At 39.2% G+C, this 13,546-nt stretch overlaps 1 protein-coding gene across 1 annotated transcript in view; it reads left to right on the top strand.

Moving 5' to 3' along the window:
• Positions 1-13,546, top strand: part of iars1 (isoleucyl-tRNA synthetase 1) — a 61,779-nt gene that overhangs the window by 36,430 nt on the left and 11,803 nt on the right. The window contains exons 19-26 of the mRNA XM_068315916.1: positions 1,587-1,731; positions 3,171-3,291; positions 4,509-4,600; positions 5,755-5,832; positions 6,328-6,449; positions 7,389-7,491; positions 7,817-7,900; positions 11,042-11,216. Coding sequence (XP_068172017.1) covers positions 1,587-1,731; positions 3,171-3,291; positions 4,509-4,600; positions 5,755-5,832; positions 6,328-6,449; positions 7,389-7,491; positions 7,817-7,900; positions 11,042-11,216 — 920 coding nt within the window. The remainder of the gene's footprint in view (positions 1-1,586; positions 1,732-3,170; positions 3,292-4,508; positions 4,601-5,754; positions 5,833-6,327; positions 6,450-7,388; positions 7,492-7,816; positions 7,901-11,041; positions 11,217-13,546) is intronic.

A 13,546-nucleotide genomic window follows, 5' to 3' on the forward strand; every position in this document is an offset into this window, starting at 1 on the left:
AACTAGGTCAAGGTCAAATCTCAACTTTTGTACACTCAGGAATCCGATAAGATAGAAAGATGAGGGAGAAGGCCAGTACGAGTAAGACCATAGATCAAAGCACTAACTTTGATCTGTGGTCTGAGATATTTTCCATCCTGAGATATTTTTGCACATACAGTGTATCTCAGGAACTGGATAAGATAGAAAGACGAAACAAAAGGCGTTATACTCAGGGAGGCAAGAGGACAAAAATTACATCACAACTTTGACCTTGAAGGAATAGGTCAAGGTCACATTTTCAGTTTTATACCTTTTTAGGTACACATCTCTGAAACCTCATAACAAATAGAATGCACCAGTTACATATTGGATCATGGTTCTTTTATTAAATGACTCTGACCTATGAAAGTAGGTCAGGGTAAAATTTTGAATTCAGGGGTCACAGTCATAGTCAACTTTATTGGCAAATGTACCATATATGTATGACATACTGCACAAATGAAATTAAAGTCCTCTCAGACCCACAGGCAGTAAAAAAAAACACACGCTCTAGCGGGAGAGGTAGGAGCCGCTGCGTGTGCACGCGCCGCCATCCTATCTCCAGTTCAAACTGTGCTGTGTCGCAGGTTGTTGCAGTTTCTGACTGCCTTGTTTTTTTTTTCTGTAATGAAGAGAAATGATGCTGTTGGTAAAATCTTCCCACCTACACTGTATATTTGAATAAGCTCACTTGAAAAAGTCTCATGCTGCCACCAACTCCACCGACTACCTGTCAATCAAGCGCCCAACCAATCACGGCGCATCTGCCAGAATGAATCACGTGAACAATATGGCGTAAGGAGAAGAAATAACTATACATGGACTTCCCAGTTAACATAATTTTAGAGTGTCATAACTGTTCCAACAATTTTCATGTTTTTGAGCAGAAAGTCCAAACAGCAGGAACGACACAGAAAACGGCAACAGATTCTGAGTGAAACTCCTTATTCTTTGATATGTTTGGTCATTGTTTTATTGTGGAATTTCCACGGGTTCCTGCTAGTAAGATTTAAACAGTGTGCAGAAGATATTGTAGGTGGACATTTTAGCTAATTGGTGAAGTTAAGCCAAACCAGATTTCCAAGTCAAAGAATTAACAGCCTAAAAACTTTTTGTTAATCATGCCCAGTAAGCATTGTGGTAATATTTGAAATACAACTTGCTAAATGCTGACCCTAACCTAATCACAGGAGGCAAGATAAACCTGAAGCGGTTATTTGATACTTTTTGAAAACTTTACAATTTTCACAGTACATAAACCTCTGCTTTGCATATGTCAGCCTAGGATTAATTATGCCTCCAGAAATACAAACAAGCCGATTAGATGTCATTCCAAATGATGACCTCGATTTGTCATGCATACTGTGTGCACAATTAAATCAACAACAAATATTATATTTATTAATATTCAGTATCATAGTGTTCTGCATATTTTCTTTCTGTTTTTTTGTAATATATATTTGATTTAGATTGATTTGTTGCAGGCTTTTTACATGCATACAGTGCTTGTTCTCATTCTGAATCAATCTTGCCACTCACCAACCCTTTGCGATTTCTCTTTTTAGACTGTACCTCATCAACTCCCCTGTAGTGAGAGCAGAGAACCTGCGGTTCAAAGAGGAAGGAGTGCGAGATGTGTTGAAGGATGTCTTTCTGCCTTGGTATAATGCCTATCGCTTCCTGGTGCAGAATGTGCAAAGGTTACAGAAGGTACATGGGTGACATACAGAATGAACATTATTATTATCACAACTCCTGCAATATTATACCTATTTCTGATATGAAAACTGCAGCCCAGTTATTATTCAGTAATGGATGCTGCTTAGTGTGCTGCTCAGTAGCCTCGACCATTTTTTCTAGTTGAAGAAGTTCGACCATTGATAGATAGCAGGCAGATCATCTACAATGTGTACTCATCTGTGCCTGCATTAATGACCAAGTTCACACCTGTCAACCCAGGGACATTAATAGCTTTTGTCATTTTTTCCAAACTACTGATCATTTTAAAACATCAGATGCTGGTTTTTGAATAATGAATGAATGACTAGTTTTTCTGTAATAAATCCTCAAAACATCTAACTCTCCCACTGCTATGACATGAAAACAAATATGCAGACTGCTACTGGAGCGAAACTAGGAATGTGGAGAACTGTGTAAATTAATCTCATTAAGATTTGACGGTATAATGAAATTTGTAAATGTGTGAACAAATGTATACATGATATTGATATTAACTCCAATAGTTAAAAATGTAGACATGCTATTATTTTAAAGGCCCTTTTGTTGTTCACCTGCACTAAAGAAAAGCCCTTCCCTCTGCTTGGGATTCTGATGAAGTTAGTCACACAGTCACTAACTGCATGAGTATGAATATAATATTTACTGAACCTGACTCAGAAACATAAATATTATTGTAAATGGCAGGCCAATGTACTTGGTGAGAATACAGACTACTGCTGTGTATGTTATATAGCTATGAAGTACACAGACAAATTTCCATGCCCATTTGCAGCAACAAGTGCAGCAAAATTCCTTGTAATAAAAGGCAGAGTTGTAACTGATAAATTCTGTGAATGCATTTATGTCTTTGTTGATGTATTTTCATATGAGGTCTTACAGATTTCTCTATTAATTTACAAATCTTAATTTTCCTTGCTAATCCTAGCATGACTCTAGATTCTCTTATATAATTCAAATTGTGATAATGCACAGCAGGGTGATGCAGTGGGTAGTGCTGTTGCGTCACAGCAAGAAGACTGTGAGTTTGATTCTTTCTGTGCAGAATTTCTGTGTTCTCCCTGTGTCTGCATGGGTTCTCGTCTGGTTCTCTGGGTTTATCCCACCTCCAAACGTGAAGCTTAGGTGAATTGGTCACTTCAGCTTGTCTATAGGTGTGAGTGTGAGCATTAGTGGGTGTCTGTCCTTCTGTGTGGCCCTGACATGAACTGGCGACTTGTCCAGGGTGTACCTTGTACCTCACTTTTAGTCAGCTGGGATAAATATAACCAGTGAACTGGATTCAGATTAGCAGCTGAAGAGGAATGAATCAAACCACTGGATTACCCTATTTCCACTTATGTTGTACAACCTGGCTATTTTTCATCAGATTTAAAATATTTTCTGTGTGGTTGTGTGTATTTGTTTTGTAGGAGGATGGCATTCAATTCCTGTATAATGAAAACACCGCAAAGCAGAGTGACAACATCATGGACAAGTGGATTCAGTCTTTCACACAGTCCCTCATCCAGTTCTTCAGGGCTGAGATGGATGGTGAGACAAACTCAAAGATTTTCTTTGAGAAATTATCCTTGATATGAATAGCTGTTAAAAAGAAAGCCTCAGATTTTAGAATCCATCCCACCGGCACTATGAAGCAGGATTTTAGCAGATTAGTGTATAACCCTGAGTTTTCTGCTTTATTTTAGTGGCTGACTTCTTACATAAAATTGCTATCTTATGCTGGAGACAGATTGACAAAAGTTTCATTTTAGTTAACATTTCACTCATAATTAAGCAGCACAGTCATCTAATGTTACAGACAGAAGTGTGATCAGATGTAGTTGTGCCTTCACAGTGATATTATAAATATTAAGTCACACAGTTGTTTTTCTTTTAACGCCCTCAGTTTAATTTTGTCAGAGGAAATTTTGTTGTCCATCTGCCCACCCTGTTCTTTTATTCACATGTCAACTTGCAATAGAGCATGAACTCAACACAACTTGACAGTTCAAAGGTTGCTGTGAGCTCACAAAACAAGTTTCTTGTAAAAATTTGCATCAGCCAATTTTATAAGCAATTTTATATCATGAACTACTTTAAAATGAAACAAAATTCCTTTCTGAGCATTACTCCCATTTGGTTTGATACTGAATTGGTCAAAGTAATCAGGTTACCTGCCACAGAAATCTGTACTGTCAGGCTGAAAATGTATGTGGAGCTCATTTTGGAATTTGTAGCTTCATGTTCTGTCAGAATTCTCTCAGAATCAACTTACTGTACTGGCCAAGCATTATAACATATTTGAGTTTGACTGTTTTTGGTTTCTTTCAGGTAATTGTATCAAAATTACATGGCTCATCTTTGACTCCTGTGATAAAGCTCTCTATCAGCTCTGTGCTGTCTGTAACAATATTTTCCAAGTGAAGACACGTTTGTCACTGAAGGGGAGGATTGTCATGTGTTTCAGTTTTTCTTATTGGTGTAATAGTTTACTCTTCAGAATATACTGTATGCTGTTCTACTGAATGTAGACTTCTCATGGTCACTTCCATTTTAATACGATCTCTTGGACGGATGCATGAGGTTGGCATGGACTTCATAATCACCTTTGTGTGATTGCTTAGTGTAATTGCATTTCTTAGATAGTGAAGTGATACTGGAAAGATATCTTGAGTATATTGAATTTGTCATGTAGTATTTTCCTCTGGGAGCATCTTCATATTGTTTCTCTATCCAGAGTAAACACGCTTAGTTTTTTCTTGTTGCAGCTTACCGCCTGTACACTGTGGTGCCTCGCCTGGTCAAGTTTGTCGACATGCTGACCAACTGGTATGTTAGGACCAACAGACGCCGTCTGAAGGTGAGACAGTGCCTGGGAGTCAACTCTCCTTTATCGAGATGTTTGTTTATACAGGGTCACAACATGGATTCAGTGATACGGGGAGTCCATGTTGTGACAATCACTACTGAATAGTAGGATTTAATAACTACTGTATAATTATATTCATCACCAAATGATAATAGATGGTACTAGTATTTCCATTGCAGAGTAGTACCTCTGAGATACGAGCTTCTCATATGAGTTGAGACACAAGCGACCGACATAGGAGCAAAATCCGACCTACGGGCTGTTCTTCGGAACACCGCCACTAGTTGGATGGATGCAACATCAACTGAGACAGGATCTTGCTCTCTTTCACGGAGTAAAGACATATTGCGCGTGTGCTTGTGACTCTTTGCGTTTCTTTTAATACTTGATCATTGTTTACTTAACATACACAGAAATAATACGCGGAGGCAAAGTATGCATATCTATTGTTAAAAAAAAGTTTATAGTCTTATTTTAGGGGGTTTACATGACTTGAACGGGTTAAAATAATTTTAGTTGCTTTTAATAGGGAAAATTGGTTTGAGTAACGAGTTGTTTGACCCAGTCACGGAAATGTTTAAACTTGTATCTCGGTACTGTATGTATATACTTGTTATTCTGCCTCCACAAGTGGCATACAGGGCTGCCCTTATCCATTTTTCAGTATTTGTCCACATGATCTATCCTCATCTCATCAAAAGCTGCTGCAAAGAATTCATTTAAATTTTGTGTGGATTTCATAATTGGTTTGTTCACTTTGCTGTTCTTTTTGTTTTTCATTGAATTTTCCAGTAAGTGATTTTAATGTCAGTGTTCTCACATTCATTTATGATAGAAGGAGTGATCTATTCACGTCACGATTATTATCAGTGTTGGGAAGCCAGTGTCATTGTACAAAAATTTACCAGTTTCTATTGGTTGGTGTTTTGTGAAACATGATTATTAATTTTTTGGAATGGAAACAGCAAAGTAATCTAAATATCTGAAGTCCCTTCATCTTTGCTTCCATCCATGAACATTTTATAGTACTTTTAAGACCTCCAGTTCAATTTACATGATCACATATACATGTGGTGATGTCTGCTAGAGTCTATCTGTCTTTCCAAGGAGAATGACCAAATTGATGGAATATGTGAACTTTGTAGGGAGAGAGTGGAGCAGAGGACTGCCTGTGGGCACTGGAAACCCTGTTCAGTGTGCTGTTCTCCATGTGCAGGCTAATGGTGAGTCCGTGTGTGTGAACATGGGTTGTATGGAGGCTATTGCAATAAGGTCTTACTTTTGTGCATGCAAGACACAAAGAAATTGTGCTGTTGTGGATGTGGCATTTGTGTGTGTTTGCAAGCATACATGGCAATAAATAATGCATGAGATGTAGGAGTATTTATTTATAACACATTGAAGATGTTTGCATGCGAGGCAGGAGACACGCCAAGAGCCAGCTAGCCTCAGATCAATATAGATCAGTTGTGAACTATTCTAATTAATTAGCCATGGTTGAAATTAAAGAGAAGCACATCAAAAATAACTACACTGTGGCAATATTGAGTTTAAACCTTTGCACCATTGCAGGGGAAAAGAAGCTGCTGAAATCTTTGTTGATTTTATAGCACCTACTGATTTTAAGATTTTTGTGTTGATAAATGGAACTACACGACTAATAATCTGATTTTCTCCCTCTCTTGGGTTTCCTTGCCTTCTTTGCTTCTTCCCCTCAGGCTCCCTTCACACCCTTCATTACAGAGATGATGTACCAAAATCTGCGTCACCTCATTGACCCTGACTCTGTTGAAGAGAAGGATGCCAGTAGCATTCATTATCTCATGTTGCCCCAAGTCAGGTTGGAAAAATCGTTCAGTGAAGCTCAAATTACAGGGATTCTTTATACCACTTGTACCACATTAAAAAATGCCTTCAGAGTTGCCACTATCCATGGTAGCAAGCCTTTTTTTACATAATGAAAAGTCTGAGACAATATGGAGACAATAAATAAATCACAAAACATAATGTGCACAGGAATTCCTGCATTTAAAAATCCCTGTGGAACTGTTTTTCATGTTTCATGGAAGTCCTATGCTTGCCCATGTTTTCAATAACCTTGCACATTTTTATTTTACTTACTGTATGATTTTTAAAAAAGCAGAGCACAACTATTGTCTATCAAACCACTGGTGCACATGGACGGGGACTTTAAAAAAACTGGAAGAAATGCTGTATGACGAAAGATTTACAAAAGTAAACAAAGCAAAATCCATGTCCAGGGTACTGAAGGTGTTTTAAAAAATGACACTTTATTAACTCAAAAAATAAAATGTGTGCATTGGTTGCAGATCAGCTGTGTAATGTCTTTATGTCCCTGTTAACTATGAAATCATTTTTATGAAATATCAATGTGATTTATCAAAAAGACTTAAAAAAAACATTTAATAATCTCTCTGATGCCACTGTTTCATATGCTGCTCTGGTGTTGAAAGGGTTAACCTCAACTCCTGCAAAAAGTCCCTCACCAATCAAGCTGTGGGAACATCTGCTCCTCAATCACTAAATGATTGGCTGCTAATTTTTTCAATTAAATACCTCTATGGTGTCGTTCCTGAGTATTTCATGTTACTTTTAGGCAGCCTGATCATTTGGCATCTTTTCCAAACATCTCACCAGGGAAAGGAGCAGCAGAAAAATTAGCACTTTTGCACTGTCCAGATTGATTAGTTAACAGTGTAGTATTGTACCTCTGCTTGGTGAAAACTAGATTTTCATTATTCTCATTTCTGCACTTCAGGGAGAGTATGATTGACAAGCGCATTGAGAGTGCTGTCTCTCAAATGCAGTCTGTGATTGAGCTTGGCAGAGTGATCCGAGACAGGAAGACCTTGCCTGTCAAGGTGAGTGTTTTCACCTACTTGTTCATTCACTTCAGTGTAAGAGGCACAGTAAATTAAAAGATAGGATGTGTCTGCTGGTATCAGCTTGTTGCACATCAGGACATTGGCTATTAGAGAAATGGGAAGATTCTGTCAAACCTTCTGTCTGTTTGAGATTGTTCAGGTTGTTCAGAATCAATGTACTGTGATCTAATATTTCTGGAATACACGAGGAAGTCAAGTCATTTTCTTTGTATCTGTGTCAATTAGTGGCGGTTACAACAACCTTTTTTTGTCCCTGTGGTAGTCAAGCTTTAATCCAATCACATGTTGGTGTTTATTTCAGTACCCGTTGAAGGAGGTGGTCGTTATTCACCAGGATCCAGAGGCCCTGAAAGACATCATGTCCCTGCAGAAATACATCCTAGAAGTAAGTCAACAGTATTGATGTTCTGTTTAAAGGTAATCATTGCAGTTCTTCTCATTTTTCCTTTAATTGTTGCTCCATCCATCCATCCATCCATCCATCCATCCATCCATCCATCCATCCATCCATCCATCCATTCTCTTCTGCTTATCCGGGGTCGGGTCGCGGGGGCAGCAGCTTAGGCAAGGAAGCCCAGACTTCCTTCTCCCTAGCCACTTCGTCCAGCTCCTCCGGGAGAATTGTAAGGCGTTCCCAGGCCCGCCGGGAGACATAGTCTCTCCAGCGTGTCCTGGGTCGTCCCTGGGGCCTCCTCCCGATAGGACGTGCCCGGAACACCTCACCAGGGAGGCGTCCAGGAGGCATCCTGACCAGATGCCTGAGCCACCTCATCTGGCTCCTCTCGATGCGGACGAGCAGCGGCTCGACTCTGAGTCCCTCCCGGATGACCGAACTCCTCACCCTATCTCTAAGGGAGAGCCCGGACACCCTGTGGAGGAAACTCATTTCGGCCGCTTGTATCCGGGATCTCGTTCTTTCGGTCACGACCCACATCTCGTGACCATAGGTGAGGGCGCGAACGTAGATCGACCGGTAAATCGAGAGCTTTGCCTTTCGGTTCAGCTCCATCTTCACCACGACGGACGGACACAGAGTCCGCATCACTGCAGACGCTGCACCGATTCGCATGTTGTTCTCCCGTTCCATTGTACCCTCACTCGTGAACGAGACCCCGAGATACTTGAACTCCTCCACTTGGGGCAGGATCTCATCCCCAACCTGGAGAGGGCACTCCACCCTCCTCTGACTGAGGACCATGGTCTCAGATTTAGAGGTGCTGATTCTCATCCCAACCGCTTCACACTCGGCTGCGAACCGCTCCAGTGAGTTGGAGATCACAGCTTGATGAAGCCAACAGCACCACGTCATCTGCAAAAAGCAGAGACGCAATACTGAGGCCACCAAACCGGACACCCTCAACGCCTTGGCTGCGCCTAGAAATTCTGTCCATAAAAGTTATGAACCGAATCAGTGACAAAGGGCAGCCTTGGTCCTATCAGGCCAAAAAGGCCTGATAGGACTCCTTCTTCAGCTTGACGGCATCCCTTACAGCTGATGTCCACCAGCGGGTTCTAGGGTTGCCGCCACGACAGGCACCGACGACCTTACGGCCACAGCTGCGGTCGGCCGCCTCGACAATGGAGGCGCGGAACATGGTCCACTCAGACTCAATGTTCCCCGCCTCCCCCGGAACGTAGGTGAAGTTCTGCCGAAGGTGGGAGTTGAAACTCCCTCTGACAGGGGATTCCGCCAGGCGTTCCCAGCAGACCCTCACAATACGTTTGGGTCTGCCAGGTCGGACCGGCATCTTCCCCCACCATTTGAGCCAACACACCACCAGGTGGTGATCGGTTGACAGCTCCGCCCCTCTCTTCACTTGAGTGTCCAAGACATGCGGCCGCAAGTCCGATGACATGACGACAAAGTCGATCATCGAACTGCGGCCTAATTGTTGCTCCATTTATTTCATTTATTTGTGTTTATTTTGTTTTAATGCCATGATTAGTACTGTTACATTAATAAGTTAAGAGGAAAACGCTCGACCCAGTTGATACTTCAGAGCCATTACATTGACTGTGCAATAGCGTAACCTTTTTACACACTATTTTGATCTTTACATCATAAACATTTCCTAAAAACCGGCCACCAAATGGCAACTGTCTCAAATAAACCTGGATTATGATACACTGGGATGTCTTGATGCAACAAAACAGACGATCTATGAGATTATAATTTCTGTGCTTGGTTGTTGCAGACTCCTTAAGTTATTTCACATTTGCTGCACTCTGATTGCCACAAGGCCCCTTATCAAATATAGCGTGCAGCCAGATGTGTTATATTTTTAATTATCTACAACACAGAAAAATTATGATTACAGTACACATAATTAAAGCTTCAAGTTGCTATCTCTGCTTGCATTTCACACACCGATGTGACTCTGAAGGTTAAAATTTCTCGCTAGGGTTGATGTTTTCTTTGGCTGTCTTGCATACTAATAGTTTTGTAACACATTCAATTTTTGTTGTGGAAAATGGAAAAATTACATTATTAATTACATTGCATTACATTATCTGACATTAGCCAGAGAGTATTTTGACTTTTAGGTCAAGACTATTTTTTGTTTTTGTTTTTTGATTTTCCACTATTCTACAAACAAATTTCCTATATTTTTCAGCAGATGACTCAGATAATCCCACTAGTTCTTTAAATAAGAAAGAGTGTCTCAATTTTTAGCATGCTCTGTCTTAAAAAGTCTGCTGCTTCTGAACCCAGTATAGCCATACTGAATCATTGTGCAAAGCCTTAAACAAATGACACACTAGTTCATAAATAATGGATTCTTCCTTGTATGATACACATACAGGTTATAGTTCATATATAGTTCAAACATCAGTTAATTCCTGCAAAACTTGGTTTGATTAATTTCCTTTCTCAGTATTTCATTTGAGAATCAGTTGCCAAATTAATGCCTTAACATTAATTTGAAAACTGTTATAAAACCTTTCAAATATAATTGTAAATTTTCATTGAGATAAAATTTATTCAAGAGCATAAACTATGACACAATGACCTCTGAAGTCCTTCATAGACTTATGATTAAGTGAACAACTCCATGTTATAAAAAATGAATTACTTTTCAGTACGTTTTTTATTTTATTTTTAATGTTCAGTTGAGTTGATATTCAATTAAGGTAGACCAAATAAAAAAACATTTTCAAACTTAAATTCTTATATTTGTAGACTTCTGAGACGATTATTTGTAAGTTAATTCAATAAATATGTGGTCGCATTTGCTCTGTAATTAGCCTTGAATTTTTATGCATTTGAAATGGTGACTAATAATAAAAATAAAACAAGGAAGAACACAAATATACACGTCAGTAGTATGAAAGTCAGCTCATGTTTTAAATGTAAATCTTTAGTTTATGTAATTTGCAAAAAAAACAAAACCATAGTGGACCAGAATACAAAATCAGAAAGCAAGCAGAAGAATTTTTTTTGTTTCCTCTTAGTCTTGAGTAGATGGACCTCTGTACAATTGTAAACATCCTTCAGATAAAGCTTGTATATTTTTCCATCCTTCAGGAGCTTAATGTGCGACAGCTGACACTTTCAACAGATAAGGACAAGTACGGCATTCGTCTGAGAGCTGAGCCAGATCACATGGTGCTTGGCAAGAGACTAAAAGGAGCCTTCAAAGCTGTCACTGCCTCCATCAAGGAGCTCACCAGCGTCCAGCTAGAGACTTTCCAGAAGACAGGTATTGTTTGGTTGTGTCTATGAGCTCATGAAGTATAGATGAGACTGAGTGCAAAGGAACTAAACACCTTCAGTGGTTAATTCATTAAATCTCCTTAGTGTAGTTTAATAGTTTGAAGTTGTCATGGCTGTTTTTTTTCTAGTAATTACATCTTAGATTACTGTAAATCTTTTTTTACAATTGTTCCTTATTAAGTAACCATAATCAGAAGCGATCGTTTTTTTACATTGTAAATCATTGAGATGAAATAGTAGATTGAATCAAAAACTCATCTTTGAGTCCTTGAAGTTTAGTTAAGCAAAAGACTGCTAACTGGTTTGTCCACCGAGGACAAACCATAAACCTTCTCAAAATAATCAGAGCTCAAGTACCGATCGCAGTAGTACACGGTATCTTTTCTGTCCAATTATAGAAAGATGAGGAGAGCCCCCCGATTCTCTGGGGAAGGAGACCGTGGAGGTCAGTTGTGCCGTGGGAAATTACTTTTTCCAGTCACTTGGATGTTTGAAGTTTAGCGAAATGAAAGACAAAAGGAAGATGTGGAAACATCTGTTATTTGACTGACTTTTTTTCTTTTTTGAAGAATAATCATATGACTTTTTCAAAAACAAACCCGAACATACACTAGTGGCCCAGGTATCACAGAAATACAACAGAAAATTAGTTCAAAAAAGGAAGATGCCAAGAAAGGCACCATTCCATGGAATAAATAAGGAAGGAAGTACAATCACAAACTGGGCAGATTTAGAAACCTGTATAATACAGGATGACAGTGTGGGACAGATTTTCAGGTATGAATCCTAGACCAAATAAAAAATATTGAGTGTGGACTGAAACGCTGATATGGGCATTCATAGCGATTACAGCTCATGATGAGGTTTGTGCTGTGACTTGTTTTTGGAGTGGGATGTCGTGTGCTCCAACTAAAATAGTTCTACAATACATACCTAAAGCTATGGATCCCAATCAGGATAGCTGAGCACAAACTTCGGAAGCATGGGGAAACTGCTACCCTGGCTCCTGTCCTCATTAGGCACAACCTTAAAGGAAGGATAAATGTTGCATAAAGATCAGCCACACAATGGAAATTTAAACTACAGTATTTTCCGCACTATAAGGCTCACCTAAAAGCCTTCAATTTTCTCAAAAACCAACAGTGCACCTTATAATCCACTGGGCGTTATTTGAGAAAAAAGTTTTGTAAAAGGCCATTCATTGAAGGTGCACCTTATAATCCAGTCACCTTTTATATAAAAAGGTTTAAAATAGGCCATTCTTTGAAGGTGCACCTTATAGTCCAGTGCGCCTTATAGTGTGGAAAATACTGTATATGTTCAGCTTAGTCAGCTCAGTTGAGCATATTTTTAGGCTTTTTGTAAAGCAATTGCTATCACCAATTTGAAATCCATGAGTCAGTTTAGCCATTGAGGATCTTGGTTTGACTAGAAAATCAATGTAAGTTCTTAACCATTAGTTTTTGTACTCCTCATTCCTTACCTGTACCTTTGATCCCATCACTGAGGATGTTTGAGGAAAACAGATGAAGGGAGGAGGTGGAGAGAGCAGAGACGAAAGAAGGGACACATAAAACCAAAGCATGGAAATCAAGGATTAGAGTGAAGACGACTGACTGTTTCACCTAGCCTCTGGCTATGAAGGAGTGAAGACGAGAACATGGTCACGGGTTTTACTCAGACACAGATGTAGGTAATTGCTGCCACTGGCAAAAGGAAGATATAGACCTGACGGGTTTGGGCATGTGGTATTCTTGTGTAATGTTGTTGAAGTTCATATCTTGTCCTCAAACATATAACGCTCCAGACTATAGTTAATTCAAACAAATACTTTAATTTAATGAGTACCGTAATTGAAACCTTTTCAATAATCCTCAATAGAGCAGTGCAAAAAATAAGACTAATTTTGCATCTGTTGGTAATTTTTTCCCATTCACTTGGAAGAAGAGTGTGAAACTAAACTGTTTATCATTGAACTGAAGGTTATAGTCAATAATGTTACTGGGCTCCAATCTCTTATACACACATACTTTTTCATCATCCCTTAGACAATTCATCCACTGTCATTTGACTGGTTATATTTTAGTCTTTTCTTCAAGCTCCAAAGAACTAATAATTTTTGTGGGTAGATATTAAAAGAAAACATTGCCACACTATTACGTTGTGTAGTTTTAATTATTACGTGATGTATTTTGTGACCAAGATGGTACAACTTTGAAGCAGTTTTAATAATTTCTTTGTCACTCAACACCAAACTGACTTCTACAGAATGGGACACAAGATTGGTTGTTTGGATCAAAATTTTATTCCCAACGC

This window comes from Antennarius striatus, chromosome 5, assembly GCF_040054535.1.
Source record: "Antennarius striatus isolate MH-2024 chromosome 5, ASM4005453v1, whole genome shotgun sequence".
NCBI lineage: Eukaryota > Metazoa > Chordata > Actinopteri > Lophiiformes > Antennariidae > Antennarius > Antennarius striatus.